This window comes from Delphinapterus leucas, chromosome 19 (assembly GCF_059928025.1).
Source record: "Delphinapterus leucas isolate spDelLeu-1000000601 "Yukka" chromosome 19, BTC_Dleu_Yukka2, whole genome shotgun sequence".
NCBI lineage: Eukaryota > Metazoa > Chordata > Mammalia > Artiodactyla > Monodontidae > Delphinapterus > Delphinapterus leucas.
Genome location: NC_143147.1, coordinates 11,931,307 through 11,954,416, shown reverse-complemented (window position 1 = coordinate 11,954,416; position 23,110 = coordinate 11,931,307). Strand labels below are relative to the sequence as shown.

General features: G+C 41.9%; 1 protein-coding gene across 1 annotated transcript in view; it reads left to right on the top strand.

Annotated features, from left to right (window-relative positions):
• DNAH9 (dynein axonemal heavy chain 9) overlaps positions 1–23,110 on the top strand; it is a 301,023-nt gene that overhangs the window by 190,211 nt on the left and 87,702 nt on the right. The window contains exons 46-49 of the mRNA XM_022595902.3: positions 5,226–5,368; positions 5,748–5,909; positions 6,094–6,327; positions 16,030–16,290. Coding sequence (XP_022451610.3) covers positions 5,226–5,368; positions 5,748–5,909; positions 6,094–6,327; positions 16,030–16,290 — 800 coding nt within the window. The remainder of the gene's footprint in view (positions 1–5,225; positions 5,369–5,747; positions 5,910–6,093; positions 6,328–16,029; positions 16,291–23,110) is intronic.

The window sequence follows — 23,110 nt, the reverse complement described above, 5'->3', positions numbered from 1 at the left end:
AATTACTGCCATACAGCAAAGTGATCCAGTTATATATATTCTTTTTTATATATGTCCTTTTCCATTATGGTTTATCATAGGATATTGAATATAGTTCTCTGTGCTATAGAATAGGACCTTGTTGTTTATCCATTCTACATATAAAAGCTTACATTGCAGACACTTCTTAACTCACCTCTCTACCTCTCAGGGAGGCCCACCCCCATCCATTCCCCTCACTGCTTCCAAAAAGGTCTATCAAAGTATAATTCCTTCATCAGCTCCTAAGTGAATGCACGATAAGCTGTTTTGTACAGAAAACAAACAAACAAACAAAAAAAACCCAGCTGCCTTGGACCTGCTTCCTTCCTTCCTCACTAGCTTACCTCCCCATTATGATCTAGTAATTCCCACCTCCTTGAAATAACACACTGGACTGCCTCCTGACACCCTTACTGGCTCGCGCCGTTCCTTTTGAACCTCATGCCCTTCTCCTTCTTTCTCTGGATTAACTTCTACCCATAGTACAAGACCTATCTTGGATGTTATCCCTCTGGGAAGTCTTCACTAACCCACTGTCACCGCGAGGAATGAGGCACATCCCTCTGTGTTTCTCTAACATGCAGTGGCTGCACACACCACCGTTGTACTGCAACGACCTTGGAGACTTATGAAAGGCAGAGACCGTGTTGTCTGTTGTTGGTTCATTTTTTGTTATGAAATAATCCAGAGGTACAAAAGATAAGGATTAAATACCTACTGCCCAGCTTAGGAAATAAAACAACACTGATATAATTATAACCCTCTGTAAAGACTGTGTTATTTTCACCATTTACATTGTCAGCACTGAACGCATCTCCTGGCCCATAATTAGCATTCAAGAGGTATTCGTTGAACCAAGGTGTGTAATATCATGAGAAAGATGTGTCATCTTACATATTAGATATTACTGTTGAACACGTGCTTTGAGAAAGTTTCCAGCCATGCAGAGAGAGGGCCAGGGGTCCTGAGATAGTCACCACACTCCCTGTTTCTTCTCCCTTGAGACCAGGGAAATGTTTCTGAAAAATGTTATTCCTGGGTGGGGTCAAAGCCCTTAAGCCATTGTGATGCTAACTGGTTCGTGCAGAATAACCCTCAGCTTTGCCTTTTTTATTACCAAGCTCCAACTAACGAAACCATCTTAAATTACCGCAAAGCACTGTGGCCTCTGAGAGCCCCAGACCACACAGAGAAGACGATGATGAGTCTGACTTGCAAAATATCAGGACATGTTAAGGACTGCAAGAAGCCATTCTGCACTAGGCAGCAGAAATAGGGCTTCCCAACTTTAGGTCACAAGGGGAAACTCTTCAAATATTTAAATAGCCTCTGCCTCTGTTCACATCACAAAGTCCCCTCTGGCACTTCAGTCTCCTGCTTTCAGCATGACTACCTACATCGCACAGTAAGTGACGGGAATGTTGTCAGGAGAAATTGGAGGAACAAACCTGGAAATGCAAACTTTGCTCCCAATTCAGAAGTGATCGTCTTCCTAAGGGATCTTGGGAATTGTGTGACAAATATCCCCATCTTAAGAACTTAGAAAAAGGCTCTAGAAGGCCTGGATGTTTTCAATATCTTGGCACTTAAAGGTATCATATAAACTAGGGCGAGCACACTTTTTCTATAAAGGGTCAGAAAGTAAATATTTTCAGCTCTGCAGGCCATACAGCCTCTGTCACAACTACTCAGTTCTGTCATTGTATTGGACAAATAGCCATAGACAATATCTAAATGAATGAGTGTAGCTGTGACCAGTAAAACTTTATTTATGGACAACAAAATTTGAATGTCATGTAATTTTCATGTGTCATTAAATAGTATTATTTTAATTTTTTCAACCATTAAAAGTTGTAAAAACCATGCTTCGCTTGCAGGCAGAGATAGAGGGCCAGATTTAGCCTACAGATCATACTTTGCCTCCTCAAAGGACATAAATCCTACATATTTCAAAAAATAGAAAGGTGAAGAATGCAGACTCTATTATTACAAATATTCTAAGACCAAAGGGAATTCAGGTTCTCACTCTCTAACGTACTTATAGATGAGAAAATGCAGATTATCAGAGGGGCAAAGGAGAAGGGAATTCAGACCACTGCAGGCAGTCAGCCCCAGAAGTATGAGTATGGCTCACGTCAATTCCATTTGAGTATTTCTCTTTTTAAAACTTCCCTGAACTCCTTAACTCCCAACACATGCTAAATATCATTTCATTTTTCTAGCTGTTTTCTCTGACCCCCTATTTTTATCAAATAAGGCTAAAATGGATTCTTCCACTAGTAAGACCTTGATTTTGACAAGTTTATAGCACTGGGTATTTTGTATGCATGCTATGAAATAATGAATGGAAATTAAATCAAGTTTGTCCAATTAAGGGAAGAAAGTAAATGATCATTTTCATGATAATTCATTTTTTTCATTTTTCCCATTTAAACAATTAAGTTTAATTAGTATAAAACTCTAACCCAACTCTTGGCTGGATTAGTGTTGTCAGACTGTGAAGGCCAGAAATCTGTTGGAAAGTTGAGTTTCCTCCAGATACAGTAGTTCAAGGAAGTGCAGCAGCTTCAGTGGTGAAAAGAATCACAATTCCCATCACTCAGGTTAGTTAGAGGCCATTTGCCAAACCACCCACCTTGGAGGACCTCACCCAAGTCCACAGGAAACAGAACAGGTAGTGGCTCCAGTGGCTTCTTCCCGCTCTAACATTTCTACGATGCTAACATTTCTTTGTTGGTTATGGAGGAAGGAAGAAGCACGCGGGTGTGCAGAACTTCAAAGGGGAGCTTGTATATGACTTCAGGTCCACGTAGCTTCAACACCTACCTAAAGCCTTGTCCTGGAAATAGGAAAGAGCTTTTCTGATAGCCATAGAATATCCTGGAGTGAACCACATTCATCTTTACCTCCTATCCAGTGTTCCAGGATTTAACTGCACCAGTGCTTCCTTCATTCTTACATCCCTTAAGCTCATTTCTCTCCTTGAGAAAACTTAATGCCATTCACTATCGGCCTCACAACCACCTTTATAGCTCCCAGTCTGTCTGCATTTCTTTGCAGTTTTCTTCATTCTTCCTTTCCAAGGCCAACTCTTCCATGTGAGCTAGGGGCCCACCAGCTGGTTCTTAATTCAGAATTTTGCTCTATTCTATCCCATCTTTCAATTTCTGACTCTCCCTCACAGTTTTCACATTCTCACCACCCACATTTACTTTTTCCTTTTATGTTTTTCTATATTTGTTTACAAAACATGTTGGGAAACAGAAAGCAATAAAACAAACACCCATGCAATTATGAACAATGTTGCAAAATAGAAACATCTGATGTGTGCAAGCAGAGTTGCTTTACAACAGGTGCCCAAAATGTAGATTGTTAAATTGTCTGGTATGTGCATTTCAAGTTTACTAAAAAGTGCCTGTTGCCCTCCCGTGTAGTTGTACAGATTTATTCTCTGCTTGAATACCTGTTTCCTCCTAACACTTGGTTTATCTGACATACCAGTTTTTGCCAAAGGATATAAAATGCAATCTCATTTTTGTCCTTTCCCTTCTTACCTGTGACACTAGAGCATCTTTTCAAGTGTTTATTGGCTATTCACCTTATATTAGTTGCCTTTTTATACAGTTTGCCTTTTTGCTCTTCGGTTCTTTCTTTTTCTTATGGATTTGTAAGAGTCCTTTGTATATTCTGGATACTAACCCTTTGTTCATCATGTAGGTCATAAATGTCTTTTTTGAAGTCTGTATCTGAATTTTGTCATGCTGATTTCGTTTAAATTTTGTAAAACTTAGTCTTTTTATGTTTCGTGCTTTTTGTGCTCTATTTCAGAAATTGTGTCCTATCCAACACCGTAAAAATAATCTTTTGTATTTTATCTATAAAATATTACTGTTTCATATTCATGTCTTTAATCCACCTGGAATGTATTTTTCCTTGGTATTCTAATTTTATTTTTTGATATTAGTATTGAATTATCCTAACATCACTTATTGATTTGTTCATCCTTTTTTAGCATACTGATTTTGAATATGAATTTCCTGTTTACATCTGGGTCCGTTTCTAGGTGTTTCACTCATTGTTCTATTTATTTACCCAAGTACCAATTTCACATTGTTTTAACTAACATAGCTTTATAAGGAGACTTGATATCTGATAGAACAAATCCTTTCTTCCCGTTCTTCACAGTATCATTGCCATTCCTTACCCTTTGCTCTTCCATATAAATTTTAGAATATGATTGTCAGGATTGAAAAAGAAACCCATTTGATTTTTGGGGGGGGGGAACTGCATCTTTGTGATACTGGTAATACTGAGTCATCCACCCATGAGCAGAGTATTTCTCTCCATTTATTTTGGATTTTATTTATGCCCTTCAGTAATGTTATAGTTTTTACATCAAGATCTTGCACATCTTTTTATATATTTATTACTGCCTGTCTTATAGTTTTTGCTGGTATTCTAAATACCTTTTGCTGGTATTCTAAATAGCTGGTTATTCTAAATAACTTTTTTGCTGGTATTCTAAATAAAATAACGCTTTTTTTCGCTGAAGTACAAAAGTGCCATTTTATTTCCAATATTGATTTTGTATCCAGCAAGCTTGTTGTTTAACACACTTACGAGTTCTGATTGTTTATGTGTATATTCTCTTAGATTTCCTATTTAGAAAATCAGATTTTGATGATAATAGTTTTATTATTTCCTTAACTATCCATATAAATTTTATTTCTTTTCCTTGACTTGTTAGCTAGGACATTTGTATAATGTTGACTAGAAAACATAAATAGCAGTCATGCTTGTCTTGTTCTTAATTCAAAAGAGAATATTTTAGTATTTCACCGGTAAACAGATATGATGTTTGCTTTGGGTCTGCGGCAAATACCTATGATCTGGTTAAAAGAAATCTCAAACTAAATTTTCAGAAATTTTGTGCAGCTGTTTTGATGGTCGTATCGTTTTACTTCTTTAATCCATTAATGTAGTGAATTATTCTCATAGATTTTTCTAATATTTAACCATCCTTGCGTTTCCAAGATAAACTCTAATTGGTCATCATATGTTTATTTTTATATATTTAGTTGAGATTTTTAAAGATTTTTTCCATTATATACTGCCTCATTAATACACTAGTTTATCTAACTTTCAGAACTTTGCCAATCTGGTAAAAAATAATAATTAAGGATCTGTGCTCCGATTCTTCCCAGGAGAGATCCCAGATCTCTACTCTGACGATGAGGTTGAAAACATCATAAGCAATGTGAGGAACGAAGTCAAGACCCAAGGTCTTGTTGACAACAGAGAGAACTGCTGGAAGTTCTTTATAGAGCGGGTCCGACGACAACTGAAGGTACAAGGATTCTCTGCCTGGGGTAGACAGGACCAGAGGTGGCCCATGGGAGCCTCTATGGATATTTTGGACACAATAAGCTGTACTTATTGATTGTCTTGGGAGTGAGTGGTTAGGGTGCAAGGCCCTTCTCAGCCTGAGCACCTGTGCAAGGATGCCCTTCTCACATGCTTCAAGGGCAGTGGCCTCCCTCTTGCCTCCTGAAGTCCCAGCATTTCTAATCCCTTGGCTGGAAGGGCTGCCTAGCATTTACAGATTTTTGTCTCTGTTGATATGCTTCCCAATTTCCTGGGAAATGAAGAATCCAAGGCCATGTCTGTCTCTCTGTAAGTACATCTTGGATACCTTCTTGGTTCTCCCCACCCTTCTGCCTTCTCAGGTGACTCTCTGTTTCTCTCCGGTGGGGACCAAGCTGAGGGTCCGCAGCAGGAAGTTCCCCGCCATCGTGAACTGCACAGCCATCGACTGGTTCCATGAGTGGCCGCAGCAAGCCCTGGAGTCCGTCAGCTTCCGCTTCCTGCAGAACACGGAGGACATTGAGGTGAGAGGGCAAAGGAGACACCCCTCAAGCTCCTCTCCACCTCTGGGTACAAGGAACCCCACATCCGACAACTCCAGGTTGTTGGAGCACAGCTTTCCATGTGGTGAAGCAACAAACCGGGTGGGCAGTCACCTGCCATCTTCATGGCCAGATGACCTCTTTATTTCCTGCCCTTTGATTCTAGCCCACAGTCAAGCCATCGATTAGCAAGTTCATGGCTTTTGTCCACACAAGTGTCAACCACACCTCCCAGTCCTATCTGAGCAATGAGCAGCGCTACAACTACACAACCCCCAAATCATTCCTGGAGTTCATCAGACTCTACCAGAGCCTGCTGTGCAGGAACAGAAGGGAGCTCAAGTCCAAGATGGAGCGGCTGGAGAACGGGCTGCTGAAGCTCCACAGCACCTCCGCCCAGGTGAGCGACGTCCTTCCAGTCCTCCTGCCTTCGGGGGGCTCGAAGGTAGTGGGGGCGGCCCCTTTCCAGAGGACTGGAGGACCACAGTCACGGTCTGCAGACCACACACTGCTCTCCAGAGGCCCCGATGCCATCAGGACAGTGCCAGTGATACCCAAAAAGCTTTATCAGAGGTCCAGGTTCTTGCTGAACTCATCCAAAAGAGTTTGGGCAAGGTACACAAAACACAAAGGAAAACACACACACACACACTGAGGAGCAAAGAGAGCAAAGAAGCAGTTTATTCAGTGCAGAAGTGAAAGTTACACACTCAAGAGTTCGGGCATCCTCACAGTGAGGGGCCCGCCACAGAGGTTTTTTTGTTTTGTTTTGTTTTTTGCGGTACACGGGCCTCTCACTGTTGTGGCCTCTCCCGTTGCGGAGCACGGGTTCCAGACACGCAGGCTTAGCGGCCATGGCTCACGGGCCCAGCCGCTCCGCGGCATGTGGGATCTTCCCGGACTGGGGCACGAACCCTCGTTCCCTGCATCGGCAGGCGGACTCTCAACCACTACGCCACCAGGGAAGCCCGCCACAGGGTTTTTTGATCCTCCTTTTATCCTATTTTTAGCCCTTTGAATGGGTGGGGTCTTTTTGATTAGGGATGGAGTATTCATTGGGGGAGGGTTGAAGTGTGGCCTGGATGGCACCAGGTTGCATCAACTCCCGGTCCTGCCCATTCGTCTCCTGAAGCCACAATACATGCACTCTAAGAGCTGTTTTCCCTTAAATTCTACCTTACTAGTCAAGCGCCACACGTGAAAGGTCGTACAGAGTCATCAGCAACCTGTGCATTTTTATTGCGCATGGTCTGCAGTTTTCATGGTCAGAGTTTCTTGTTCGGATGCTACACAGTTTCTGTTTTAGATGCCATTCCTCCATGCATCATGGCCTCATTAAAAAGCAAAACAAGGAGGTGATATTGCCCTCTGCCTAAGGCCCGGCCCTGTCTTTCCTGCCTCACCAGAAGCCCAGCCGAGTTCTCCAGTGGAAGTGCACATCCCCAGCTGCAGTTTGGCGCTTCCTCTCACTGGTACAGGAATCCCCTGAATCTCCTCTTCTCTCTTTCTGTTTATCACCTCTTCCTTTTCCTCTACTTTCTTTTCCTCTCCAACACATAGTCCTTTCATCATCAAAACCCGAAGAGATGAATGGCTGGGAGAAATGGTTGCAGGGTTATACCAATTTTCTTATGTTTCTTGTGTCTTACAGTGTAATCTGTCAAAGAGCCATTGGAATCTAATTTCTTAAACAAATCCTGTCTCATATCATGCGTTCCCTCAAATGTTCCTAAGTGGTTGGCCATCAGAAGAAGGCCCCTGTTGTCTTGTCCTTGTTTTGTTTTTCTGCTTACTCTTCCAAATGGAACGAATCTATTTCAGTTAATTTACTGTCCTTCCCTTGAGAGCTGGGGACAGCTCTAGCGCCTTCTCTTCCCGCTCATGCCCATCAAATATTGCTGGTTCCTCAATGGCCCTTTTTGTGCTCTGCTTACCAGCCGCAGAGCTGGCCTCTCATTAAGGCAATGAAATTTCATGCATTTGCACAATTAAACTAAAATTGTAATCAATTTAATTCTTGGGCATCGCATGTTCCTCTAGATTTCTAAGCCTTTCATTTACTGTCACTTTCTCAGAGCTCTGCCTTTGGAATAGCTCTATTGAACTTCCTCCTTCTGACTTGCCCTTTCTCCCTACTTCAGTTTCTTGATTCATAGACGTAATGTATCTAAAGGATTTCAGTTCACTTAGTGGGATGCAATGAGCCCTTGCAATCTATACACATGGAATTTCTTCTGCTCGGGAAATTTTTCTTCTATTATCAGCTTTTGCTCATCTGGTCAGGCCTCTCCTCCAGGAGCAATGATGAACTAGATGGGTTCCTTGTGCTCCATATCTATTATCTGCTCCCTCATTGCTTTCCATCCCTTTGACCTTTTCCTCTACATTCTAGGAGAGCTTTTCAAGTTTATCCTCAACAATACTAATCTAATCGTGGGCAATATTGCTTCTGCGTCTTAGGCTTCCAGTGAAGACTTTAACTACACTATTACATTTTCGATATCCCCACAGACCTTCCTCATCTCATCCTTTTCCCTTTCCAACGTTGCTTTTTTATTTCAGCCTATTTTTCTGCAGCTATATCACAGAAACCATTCTACCGATGATGCCGAATAGCTTTTCTGATATCTTTTCTAGATCCAGTAATGGGTCATTTTCAGAGCTGCTTTCTCATCATAGTCTTCTAGATGCTATTCCTTTCTTTGTCCTATATTCATATAAAGACATTTTTTTTCCTTTGTTTACCTCCTGGCATGGTGAGATCTGTTCAAACTCGATGTTTGTCAACAAATCGTATGTGACAATTATCTGTGATGCTACTCTCTTTCCATTAGTGTCATGACCAAACCCCCTTCTTAGAGCTACAGTTCAGAGCAGGTTGAGGTACATAGATCCCAGTCCAGGCCCTAGCAGCTTACCTGGTGCCCACCTTTGTCGGAGAAAGGTAGCATCTTCTTGCCCCAATCCCTTTCTTGTTCTCTCAATCTCTGAACGTCTAGAAAACAGCAAAAGATAGAATCCCAGAATGCAGTACTACCAGATTTATTTTTTACCATCTCTCAGCTCTTCCTCTTCCTGTCTACCCCAACCTACAGTGCCCTCAGAACATTCTGTATCCCCACCAGCCCCTGTTCTACCTCCTACCCATTTATCCTCTGAGAATTGCTGGTCAGTCTGTGCAAAGGACAATTGCTGGGGAGCAAACAATGGGAAGGGTGCTCTGACACTCACAGAGCAGTGTCCAGTATTCCGTCTTGTACAGACCCTGGGGCTTTGAGCAGACAATGAAGGGAGCCTGTTTTCCTGTTTTAGGCAATCTCTGTTTAACAAGGAGAAGCCCAGTTATACCGTGAGGTGAATCCAGCTCTATCTGCCACAGTCGGTGGAGAACCCTCCCGAGTCCTGGCATCAGTCTGTTTCTTCTCCTTCTATCTTCTCTACTTGAATGAATAATATGTCTATCTACCCAGCTACCTACCCCGGCAACTGCAGTGTTATCTTAGACTCCACCCCTTCCCTCACTTCCCACATTTCAGCGTTAATACATTCTATAAGTTTTCCAAGTATCTCTCAGAGGTACTCTTCTTGCTGTGTCCCCCATTTTAGACACTTCTTACCCAGATTATTTCGATAAACTGAACTCTCAAGTGTCTCCCCCATCCCAAGCCTGCTTCACCCACATCCTCTTGCATCACCTATCAGCCAAAATCGTTGAGGTCACCCTTGACTCTGCTCATGCCTCTGTTTCTCTCACCACCTACAGCCGGTCCATCAGAAAATCACTGTTGGCTCTGACTGCCAACATGCCCAGAATCCCACTGCACCTCCTACACTGCTACTATCCTGATCTGAGCCACTGACGTCTTTTACTTGGGTAGCTACGATACCATTTAACTAATTTGTCTGCGTCCACTTTTGCCCCCTGAATAGTCTGTCATCAGCTGAGCGGCCAGAGTGAAGGGATCAATTTAAAGCACAGGTATGTCACTTTTTTGCGTAAAACCCTGAGATGGCCCCTATTTCCCTCATTACAATGAGGCTCCTCCCCAGCCCTGCCCTGTTAGGTCTCAGACCTCATCTCCTACTGTCCCAACCCCACGGCATTCCTCTCGAACCTCACCCCTTCTTTGCTCTTTCCTCAGACACTTCAGGCCTTTGTACTGGCTGTTCCTCTCCCTGGGATGCTCTTCCCTCTAATATCCACTGAAGGCTTCCTCCCTCATCTCCTTCAAATGTCACCTTCTCAAAGAATCCTACCCGATGACCCCATTTTAAATTGCAACCCCACACCACTCCTGATCCCCTTATTCTACTCTACTTTATCTTTTCCCCGTAGGATTTGCCCCCTCTAACAAATTATGTAATTTACTTATTCATTATATTTATGTTTTGCTGTCTATCTCCATCTGTTGGATACAAGCTCTATAAGAACAGCACTACTATTTGAAGTTCCCCCCAAACTCCACAGCTTTCTCACATCTCTGTGTCTTTATATATGCCCCACCTTGTCAACTTGTCACTGTCAGGATCTAAAAATATGTGATAGCTCCCTGCCCAGAAGCCCTCTGTTTTGTTTGCTGATGTATCCCAAGTGCCTAAAACAGTGCATGGACAGAGCAGGCACTCAATAAATATTTGTTGAATGAATGAATGAATTAACTAATTAATAACATTCTACTTAGTCTCCCTGACTATATTCTGACAGCACTTTAGACCAGCACTATCCAATAGAAACACCCTGCAAGACATAGATGCAAATTTAAATTTTCTAGTAGCTGCATCGAAAAAAGTAAAAATGAAGTGAATTTTATTTTAATTATATATTTTAGTAGTATATAATTTTATCACATATTTTAGTAACGTTTTATTTAACCCAGTATATCCAAAATATTATCATTTTAACATGTAATCAATGTAAAAAAAGTTGTTAATATAAAATATTTTCCCTTTTTTTCTACAAGGCTTCAAAAACTCATTTGTATGATTACACTTACAGCGCATCTGAATTGGAACAAGCCACGTTTTAAGTGCTTGCAGTCTGGAATGCTGCCAGAATACAGTAAGAGAGACTAAGTAGAATGCTCCATTTTAAGCCACGTTTTAAGTGCTCATTAACCACACGTGGCTGGTGGCTGCCAAGCTAGACAGCACATCTTCAGGCCAACCTCTCTCCTGCTCTTAGCGTGATCTTTGTTCAAACCACAAGTCTGAGTATTCTCTTCAGTAGGCCTTAATGATCTAGACATTGCAGTTCAGATTCTCTGAACTTTTCTGGAACTTTTTAAATTGCATATAGCTTCACTCTCCTCTTCCTCTTTTCTACTACCCTGAAGTCCAGCACTACTATTTGAAGTTCCTCCCAAACTCCACAGCTTGCTCACATCTCTGTGTCTTTATATATGCCCCACCTTGTCAACTTGTCACTGTCAGGATCTAAAAATATTTGATAGCTCCCTGCCCAGAAGCCCTCTCTAAGCTCTGAGCAGTATACATTTCCTTCTCTATTTTCTCTATGTTCCTTGAATTATTCATCCTTTTCTTAAAAATTGAAGTATGGTTGATTAACAATGTCATGAATTAATCCTTGAATTATGTTTCTTCTCTTGCATATATCATGCCATACTGTTATCAGTTCTTCAAGGGCAGAAATCAGGGTTCAGTTGCACATAGAATGTGTTCTATAAATGGGTAGATGATAGATGGATAGGCAAATAAACAAATGAACAGGTTCTAAAATCACCTACAAATTCAGAGAGTGGGTAGAGAATGGGTCTTTTGCAATTCTGTCACCTGATGTATATTCCAAACTTATTGATGGTTATATAATGTTGATTCTTCTTGTAAAAATGGTATCTGGGGTGCCTAACTCTGATATAAACCCTTCATCTGGAATTATTCCTTTGGTAGAAAAGGACAGAAGTACAGCGCCATAAATCTTGGTATAAGGGTAATGACTTGAATTATATTCTACGGTATCCTTCTACCCAATTATGACAGCTTTTGGTGTACATAATCTGGTAGGAGTAGGCTAAATGGATCTCACAGCTCAGGCTCAGACAGACCCTGAATTTATTTAGCAATAATAGTAGTATTGGAAGTAGTAATAATGACAATAATTAACAATCGTATGGTAATCTAAAATTTAATAAACTTTAGACTTATAATTTCATGCTTGATTCAGCTGGTCAGAATATAACTTTATTTTTCCGTAACTGAGTTTAACTTAGCTCTGGGTCCATCTTTTTTCCTTTAAGAGTAGAAATCTCTTAATTTTGCATTTCAGGTTGACTTGGTCACTTCAAGTTAAAAAGTCAGTCTTTGGAGGGCAGTAAGTTCTCTCTCGTGACACAGTCATAGCCCCCCACTGTGACTGGGGCCTCCCTTCCTCTCTCACTGGCGACCTCGCTTCTGTGTCTAACTCCAGTGTGTTCATGAGGAAGAAGGCCTGTTGGCCGGAAGAAGCATTCATAGATGGTGGCCCGTAGGCCACTACCAGTTCCCTGCAGATAGGATTTAATCCACAAATCTGTCTATCTGGAAACTTTTAAGTTCAGTTTATCTTGGGATTTAAAATAATCTCAGGCCACCTGAAGTTGACAGTTAATTTATGATGATGTATTTCTCAAGACCCTTTGGTTGCAAGTGAAAAAAAAACGAACTTAAATTCACCCTACAAGAAAAAGAAAAAAGATGAAAAGATGGAAAATACAGCAGGGGAGGGAAGGAGAAAAGGAGAGAAAATTTTGAGATTGCATTAGATATTTATCAGGGCCCTTTCGATGGCAACTAACCAAAATCCAACTAATGTTGGTTTAGACAAGACAACAAAACAAAATTTTTAAAAGTAGATTGGGACTTCCCTGGCAGTCCAGTGGTTAGGACTCCACCTTCCAGTGCAGGGGGTGCAGGTTTGATCCCTGGTCAGGGAGCTAAGATCCCACATGCCTCACGGCCAAAAAACCATGAAACAGAAGCAATATTGTAATAAATTCAATAAAGACTTTAAAGATGGTCCACATCGAAAAAATCTTTTAAAAAATAAATAAAATTTAAAAATAAAAAACAAAAAAAAGTGGATTGATTCATATAACTGAAAAGTGAGGGATAGAGTTTACTTTGGACAAGACTGGTGCTGCATATTCACTAGATGTCCCTGTTCAAGCGGGCAACCCCCAGATTAGTATTCTGTCTGCTTTGCTTCTTTACCAGTATTTTCAGCCAAGTTCCTGGGTTGACACTGATTGACCTCTTTGGGTCATTGGTTTGCCCATAGTTGAACCAACCTCTGTAACTTGGATACTCTCATTGGCCAAGCCAGGATCCATGACAACCACCAAAGTCAGCTTCACCCAAAATACAAAGACTTGCGAAGGAAAGGTCTTCAAAGGAAAATCAAGCTATGTTACCAAAACATAGGGTTTTTTTAAATTATTATTATTAGGCAGGCAAACCTAACAGATATCTACTATAGATGGAAAACATCTCTATCTAAGAGGAAAGCCTGCTTGAAGTCCAAATTCATATCAGAAAGCGTTGGGTGACTGTGTGGATTCTGAGTCAGGAAGGAAGATACCTCTAGGCCTCCTTCCACTCCTCAGTGGAGTGTTTTTGGCGACTGATTATCCTGGATTCCTCCTCCTTCTTCTGGAGCTCTGGGGGGAGGTCCTGAGAAGCTTGGCCTCTCTCCGTACCATCATGTACCTGGACCTCAAAGAAGGGAGGGTCTCTCACCACTATCCCATCCTCACTGGACTCAGTCAGCATCCCCCCACCTGGCACATATGGTCAATAGTCATGGGGTCGGCAAGACTGAGAGAAAGGGTCTCATCAGCATTGGTGGCACTTTCCCTCTTAATCCTCCTATCCAGGCGTGGGAGCGTCTAAATAAGAAGAGACCCAGAATATGGCTCGAATGCTTTGAATAAGGGAAAAAAGGAAGACAAAAAATTTAAGTAACCTATTTCAATGTCCTGTTCTACTACATAAGAGCCATAAAATGACCCTGAGTTGTGCTTTCTCTGTAGCTTTGTGGGGAGCAGCCTACTTCTGACTGGTGGGACCCTCATGTCACTCCACGTCACAGCTTAAGAGCTATAAAGCTCCCATCCACAGTGCCGGTAATGTGAGCCTGAGGTCATAGCCAAATCTGCAATCCATAAAACAAACAACAATAACAACAACAACAACAAAAAACCCACTTCAATTTTCTCAAATCTCCCAAGATTTAAAAAGGAACAAAAAGTTACTGGTGTGTTTGCTGACTGGAGTGATTATGTGGTTCAATCATTTTGATTTACAATTGCGTCTTTGTCCTTGTAGAAATAACTCTGTGCAGCTGAACAACGGGAGGTGGAAGTGGATTAACCTTCCAATGCGGGAACATAAGACGAGTTCTAGGGAGCAGGCCTTCATTTGAGGTTAATGCAAAGTCTCCAGTTTCTATGGATACACAAAATTAAAGAGCGTTCTTTTTTTCTTCTGCCTTCATTTGCTTTTCTTTCGATCTGCCATGAAAAGGGATTATCAGAAGCTTCTAAGCCTCCGTTTTATTTTTGTATCATAAAGCACTGGGATCTGTTTGACGCGTTCCACGAGCTCTGAAGTAATATTTGGTTGTTGCGTGAAATAGACTTCAGGAAAATGAGGGACGAGGGGTCATGCTGCAATGTGAAGTTTATGGGCCATATTGCAAGTACAATTGGCTTTTTTACTTTCCAGAAATAGATGAGTCTTCTCCTTGCACATGAAAAAGCCATGACTTAGGCCAATGATTCTCAAACCTAGGCGGGCATCAGATTCACCCAGAGGGCCTGTTAAAACACAGATCTCAGGGCCCCATTGCCAGAGTTTCCGATCCAGTAGGTCCAGAGTGGGCCTGAGAATTTACATTTCTAACAAGTACCCAGGTGATGCTGATGTTTCTGGTCCAAGGACCACATTCTGAGAACCATCACAGTCTACTGAACACATAGAAAACCATTCATCTCTCCCTAGCTGATCAGGGAAATAGAAGGTTTCCTGAGAGCCAACATCCCCATCACTTCATTACTGCCTCCAAATGCACATGAATATGGAGGCTGGGCAGGGAACCCAGGTGGTCAGGACCATCAGAATCCTTGCTGTCCCATTTCAACCTGGTCATCTATTTCTTGAAAGGATTGTGGAAATAGATGAAGACGAACCAAATGAGAACACTTAGAGGCTCTTTGTTCAGAGCCTGCTCTAGCAAGGGCGTCAGCCACCATTGTTCGCACTTTGGCAGAGACACAAAGGCAGGCAGAGGAGCGGGAAAGCTTGATAATGGGAAGAAGGGAACGTTCCTGGATGAAGGCTGTTGGCCCTTGGAAGCTGGAGGAGGGCTGACTGGGAGCAGGGCACCCTGTGTGATTGGTTAGGGGTGTGTGTTTGAATTTCTCTCATTGGTCCTACGTTGGAAGCAGGGACAAAATTAAGAAAGTTGTCAGTTATTAATCAAGTCCTGGCCATCTGGGGCTGATTGTTACAGAGGTTGTTGTCTGTCTTCCTGGACTGTTACTTGGACAGTAATCTGACTTCCTACAAGTATGACCTATAGCAGGCTGGCTTCCTGAGCTGGTTATTGTAGATAATGGGCTGGTTTCCTGGGCTGGTTCTACTTTTATGGTCTGGTCACTGTCTGTTTATATATTCCATCTTTCAGGATGCACAGTGGACACTCATTTTTATAGTTTGCTAAATGCTTGGTGTGTTCCACATTGGCCAATTTCAATTAAAGAATGCCTGGTTTTTATTAAGGGCCTACTATGTGCAAAGTGTTATGTTAGGCATGTGAGGTTTTGTAAGATATAGGCACCAATGTCAGTGAGAAGCAGCCTATGTCATTTGGGCATCAAGGAGAAAGAAAGGTCAGGGCATGTGTTGCTTAGAATCTTCCACCACATTTACTGCAGAGGGGAGAGGAAGAGGGAGTCCAGGGTTCCTTTTCTTTCCCAGGTCAGGGAGCTTGGTCCCAGCTGAGATCTCAGCTTTTCACCTTTGCATCAGGAGTCGGCATTCTTCTCTGCTCTGCAGGGTCAGACCCCCACAGTCATGTCCGAATAAACCTGCTGCTTCTCTGCTGCAGGTGGATGATCTGAAAGCCAAGCTGGCTGCCCAGGAAGTGGAACTGAAACAGAAGAATGCAGATGCAGACAAGCTGATTCAGGTGGTGGGCGTAGAGACAGACAAGGCGAGCAGAGAGAAAGCCATCGCAGACAAGGAGGCGCAGAAGGTGGCCCTCCTCACGCTAGAGGTGAAGCAGAAGCAGGAGGACTGCGAGGAAGACCTGGCCAAGGCAGAGCCAGCGCTCACGGCGGCCCAGGCAGCCCTCAGCACCCTCAGCAAGGTAGGAGCCACGTCTGCGTGCTTGCCTATCCCTCGGGGGAGGAGCAGACTCTCCTGTGACCCAAAGACAACCTGCTACCCTCCTGTTCCAAAGAGACACAAAGGCAAAGTCGGGAGGGCTTGGCTGGGACCAGCTGTCACTGGTTTATTCATTAAGCAAATAAACATTTATTTAAGCTGACTGTATGTCAGGATCCACGAGCTACCAATGAAATCCAAGAGACGTGAGTGTGAGAATCAGTCAGGACAGGAGAGGCCAACTGGTCCAGCCTCCTCGCTTCACTGATGAGAAAGCCAGGGCCCAGAGAACTGACTTGCCCAGAGTCACAAACCTCAATGTTAGAGCCAGGCTTGAACTCACATCTTCAAAATCCAAGCCCAGAGATCTTCCAGCTATGCAGTCCATGGTCATTTTACCCATTATGTACTATAGGACACATGAGCCTTTTAGGACCCTATGAAAATATTTAAGATATGAGACTAAAAAGATGTTGTCTCCAAAATATGAGAAAAAAATTCTACAAAATCAAATTTAGCAAGTATTCAGGTGTCAACAACATGCAATTGTGTGTCAACTAAATTCAACTCATATACATGACCTTTTGGTGGAACAACCATGACTCTTGAGATGCATTCATAGGCAGTTTTATTCTGGTTCCCTTTAAATGTATTCTATGTGTTGGGAGGAGCATGTGGTTACTACTACTTCCTTTTATAGTTTTCACAATTAACCTTCTTTCCTATTTGGATGACCATGGCTGAAGGGGTAAGGGAGGAAGGCGGAAAAGGGGGCAGACAGACTCATGTCACCAGGAGTTGGCATCAGAGAGGAACTGAAAAGCTGACCATTTATCGGGATGCTCACATCAGCTCTTTGGAGACCCTCTGCCAGTCACAGGGATCTTTCCCTGCAGGTTGCTTTCTCCTCCTTCTCCTGAGGGTCTAGCTATTCACTTGCCCATCACATGGATGACTTACTTGGTCAAGGTCTAAGACAGCCTAAGCGAGGTGTGCCGTGCCAGCAGGTCACCTCTGCTCCTCGGGAGACACCTGAGCCTCCTTTCTCCAGACAGGCTCTGAGATCATTGGCCACCCGTGCAGTAAATTACCCTAGTTCTACTGTCAGGGGACTAGCCTGGTATTCTCATCCTGTAGATTTCTGGGGTGTAGGTTAGATCCCAGTCCACTGTGTGACTCAAATTGTGCAGGAAGCGTTTAAGCTCTCTGAGTGGTCTCCTTAAAGCCCCCTTCTCTCCAGACTTGATGTGAAGTGCAAATGCCCCCCATCCTCTCTTAAAGGCAGAGTGGGTGGGACTCAGAAGCAGTTCTCACTAAACATTCTCTCTTAATCTTCGATCTCCTGACTCCTTTATACCCTCAGTGCAAGTGAAAGGTTCAAGAGTCAAAACACTGTGATCTATTGAAACCTTCTTTTATTAGTTCTGTGTAGCCAACTCACACCTCACTTTGGAAGGAAGCATCTCTTGACATAAGGCCTCAGAAAATCTGAGATTGAAATGGGGACATTGTAAAATCCTGTGACATATACTTATGTATAAAATGTATTTAATGTGAGATTAAATACTAAATGCATCTTAGTATTTTTTTATGATGTGGGGTGAAAAGTCCCTAAAAGGAAGGACCTAGAAAGGCCTTAAGTGGGCCTCTACCCTAGAGAACACAAGATTCCTCCAGGAAAGTTTTGGGTATCATCAGGTGGACAGGGAATCAGAGGTGTAGCCCAATTATGCTACCACTTCTCAGCCTGAACCTGTTAATACAGCCGGGTCTGGGTCTCCCTGACCCCCCAGTAGCATCATCTCAACCGCCAGGCCTTTGATTAGACATCACTTCACTGCCGCAACCTAGGATTCCCTCTCCTTTCATCTCACTCTGTCTAAATACGACCCATATTTCAAAATCAAACTTACATTCGAGATCAGTCTCTCCCTTTTCTGATTTCCAGAGCACAAAAGAGAGACCACTTTATTTATTCACCCTCTTGTAAGTGCTCATTGATCATTTCTTGCCAAGAAGACTGATGTCTTTCATAAGATCTTTTGACACAGGGATTATATTTTCTAAGACGAGCTGAGTCCAAATCCTGGCTGAACTATTCACTGCGTGTGGCTCTAGGAATGATTTTTTCTTCTCTGAGCATCTGTTTCCTCACCTGTAAAATGGAGGTAATAGTAATATAGTCCCCATCAGGTTGTTATAAGGATTCAATGAGATAAGGTATGAAAAGTAGCTAACAGATGGCAGCCATTCAATAAACGTTTGTTGTGGTTGATGATGTCATTATAACAGTGTTACCTCGTCTGTTTCCACAACGCTGGAAACAGCAAAAGCCCATAAATACCCTTGGTTAATTTGTTGGCTGATTAGTTAGTTGATCATTGTTGGTAGAAATAATCACATAGAGATGTAACTCATGGAAGTAATGGGATAGTATTCTGAAAATAGCACTGGATTTGAAGTCTAGATATCTCTGCCACAAAGGGAGTAAAACTCATTTTTAATGAGTGCCTACAATGTACCAGGCAACATGATAGGTGCTTTCTTCTAACTGGCTGTGGAGCCTGGCACTAGTCACTGAACTTCTTAATCCCTCACTTTCTTTTCTCTGTTACAAAGAAAGGGGCAAATAGGAATTAATGGGCTCTTTCTCTCACACTCTCATCCAATCTATTAGCAAGTTCTATCCATTCTACTTTCAGAATATGTCTAGAATTCAAATGCTTTATATCATCTCTACTGCTGTCACCCTGGTCCAAGCCACCATCGCATCTTCATTGGACTATTGCAATAGCCTCTCACTTGGCCTCGCTGTTTACAGCCTTGCTCCAGTGCTGTCTTTGCCCATTGCAGCTGTCTGAGTGACCTTTTTAAGACAACAGTTTGACCACATCATCCCTCTGTCCAGAACCTTCCATTGGCTTCCCATCATATTCAAGATTAATTGACATAGGTGTATGGGTTTATTTCTGGGCTCTCTATTCTGTTCTATTGATCCATATGTCTGTTTTTGTGCCAATACCATGCTCTTTTGATTACTATAGCTTTGTAGTATTGTCTGAAGTCTGGGAGGGTTATGCCTCCTGCTTTGTTCTTTTTCTTCGGGAAAAGAATTGCTTGGGCAATTCTGGGTCTCTTATGGTTCCATATAAATTTTAGGATCCATCATATTCAGAATAAAATCCAAAGTTGCCACCATGGCCTGCAAGGCCCTACATGATTTTGCCTGGTTCATCTCTTCTACTATACAGTCTACACCCCAGTCACTTCTCTTCCAGTTGTCACTCCAGTCCACCCACACTGACCTTCTCACTGTATCTGAAACACTTCCAGCACAATATCAGCCCAGGCCCTTTGAACGAGAAATTGCTTCTGTGTGGAATGTCTTCTCCCAAGTATCTCCATGGTTACCTCCTCTTTCGGATATTTGCCTAGAAGTTTACCTTATAAGGAAACAAACAATGAAAGTATTTATTAATTTCAGAAAAAAATTAAAGGTATGCAAACAAGAAAATATAACCCAAGGTAACCAATGTTTATAATCGTAGTCATGTATATACTGAATTTGAACTAAAATTTTGATGTGACCATAATGGGGGGAGGACCTTAGGGGAGAAAAGAGGGCAATAAAAATAAATAGTCACACTCTACAATAGGAAGTCTTTCAAGAGCATCTAAAATGAAGTACATAGCAGCATCAGTGTATCCATTATCAATAATGCATGAAATCTAAAAGGAATGATGGAAGAATTTGTAAGCGGTGGCTTCTGGAGAGCTGGAGTTGGGGGGAGTGGGCATGTGTTTTGTTCTCAGCCTAGTAGCTCTGAACTGTGTGTGGACTCCATTAACAGAAATGAAAGTTTAAAATTTTCACTGGCTGGAGAGCACCTAAAAGGGCATAGCTAACCACCTGGCCAGGTAGGAACTAGGGAAGAGAAACCCTGTGACACAAGGGCCACAAGGATGAGTGTTTCACTAGATGGACCAGGAGGTAGAAAAGCCCATCCCAGAAAGGAACAATGTCTGTAAGACACAGGTGCATGAAAGGGTGTGGTGTGTCTGAGCCGAAGGTGCACAGGCGACATGCAGATGAGTCTCTAAAGGTGGCTCGAGCACGATCAATAACAGCCCATGGCATCACTAAGAAGTTTAACTGTGGACCAGTGTTTACAATCTGCAGGATACAACTGATTCATGGGTCTCAAACAGCATTTTTTAACTTGAGGTATAATTGACATATAACATTATACGAGTTTCAAGTGTACAACATATTGATTCGATACATACAAATGTATCGCAAAACGATCAGCACAGTAAGCCTGGTTAGCATCCATCACCACGCATGGTTACAATTTTTTTCTTGTTTTTTGTTTTTAAGATTTACTCTCTTAGCAGCTTTCAAATACACAATACAGTGTTATTAACTGTACACACTGTACCTTACATCCCTAGGATTCTTTCTTTTATAGCAAGAAGTTTGTACCTTTTGAACTGCCTTCACCCGTTTCTCCCAGCTGCCCACACCCCCGCCCCGCCTGATGAAGCAGAACGGATCAGACTGTACTGCATGTGACAGGGGAGATATTGCTTCATGTACACAAGGACCCCTCAAGTAGCCTCAAATTTTTCTGCGTTCACAGCACTCTGGTATTTAAGGACCACATCCTTATTTTCTCATCATTTTCAAAGTTAACAATAAATCTTTAGTTAATACATAAATCAGAGCATGGTAGTAAGTCTCTGTACATTTTAAGTCTCTGCTTTGGCAGTTTTATTTCACTTTTATAGCTAAACTGAAATAAATCCAGTATAACTTTTCCTGCCTTAGTTGAAGAATGGTTTTGCTTACAATTTCATGGCCTTTTTTTGTCTTCTTACAGAATTACTTGGAATTTTCTATTTATTTCCTATGGATTTTTTACAGTAAACTTCTGTGGGGTTTTTTGCGGTACGCGGGCCTCTCACCGTTGTGGCCTCTCCCGTTGCGGAGCACAGGCTCTGGACGCGCAGGCCCAGCGGCCATGGCTCACGGGCCCAGCCACTCCGCGGCATGTGGGATCTTCCCGGACCAGGGCACAAACCCGTGTCCCCTGCATCAGCAGGCAGACTCTCAACCACTGCGCCACCAGGGAAGCCCGTAAACTTATTTTTTATTATACAAATAACATATAATGGCATTTTTGGTGTTACGAATAATTCAAATAGTATAGAATATATAGGGTAAAATATAAAGTCACCCTTCTTTCCACTCCAGCCCCAGTCCTCTCCCAAAAGAAAACTGCTGGAAGAATTTGAGCTGTATCTAGTCCAGCAATTTTTCTGTGTATTTATATTTGTACAAATGCACATATAAAATATGTCATATTTTAAATACAAATGGATAATGGAAACTTACTTTTCTTCGTGAAACAAGACTACTTCATGCCAGTACATACATTGAATCTTGTTGATTTAATGCTTTGTAGTATTCTAGGCTATAGTCGTACTCTATTTCATTTAGCCATGTATCTACTGTTGAGTGTTTAGTTAGTTTCTCTCTTTTCTCCAATACAAATATCCTTGTGCGTACGTCTTTACTACATATGTGCAAGTATTTCTCTGAGCCAAATTAGAAGTACAATTGTTTGGTCAAACAGCATGGCAGGCTGAATCATGCCTCCTCCGCCCCCAAAGATACTCACGTCCTAACCTCTGGAACCTGTGAATTTTACTTTGTATGGTGATGGTGACTCTGTAGGTGTGATTAAGTCAAGGATCTTGCAGTGGGGAGATTACCCTGGGTTATCCAGTGGGTCCTAAATGCCATCACAAGGGTCCATAGAAGAGGGAGACAAGAAGGTCGGAAGAAGAAGGTGGTGATGTGGTAACAAGAGCAGGGGGTGGACACAGCTGATGTGCTGTGGGGCCTTGAGCCAAGCAATGCGGCCGACCTCTAGAAGTGGGAGCAGCAAGGAACAGTCTCCCCTTCAGCCTCCAGAAGGGACCAGCCCTTCTAGCATCTTCAGCTTAGGACCCCTCACCTCCAGAACTGTAAGATAATCAATTCATGTTGTTTTAAGTCACTACGTTTGTGGTAATTTGTTACAGAAGCAATAGAAAACTCATATAAACAATATTCTCTTTTTTTATATAAGTAATGCTAAATTTCTGTCCAAAATAGCTCTTCTCTTTTATAGTTATAAACACTGCTTTCCCCACACCTTTGCCAACCTTGGATATTTTCAATTATCCTAATTTTTCTCAACAGGAGAGCAAAAAATTTTTCATTTAAAACAATTGTAAATGGTTTGATTCTAATAAGCCTGGGCAACTTTTCAAATATTTAGATTTCTTCCTTTGTCCATTATTTGTTCAGATTCTTTGTCCATTTTCTTATGAGATAATTTCCCTTTTCTACATTGATTTATAGGGTTTTAAAATAAATTTTTACTATATGTCTTGGTATATATATTGTAAATATTTCTCCCTTTCATTTGACTTTTTAACTTAATATTAACAAGTTATATAAAAAGTAGATTTTATAATCAAATGATTTTGAGAATTCTAGGGTTACAGAGTTTAACAGACTTCTTTCATACAGGACTTTTTAAGGCCTTGATTATGTGATAAGCTTGATACTAAAAGTGATCGAGATAGCACAAGAAAATAAAACAGATTAATCGAATTTATGAATAGTGATATAAGACATCCATATGAAATGCTAGTAATTCAAATCCAGCAATTTATTCAAACAACAATATGCTACCAACTGATAAGTTTCCCTTATATAATACTACCCTGTAAACATACTCAATCATAGGTCA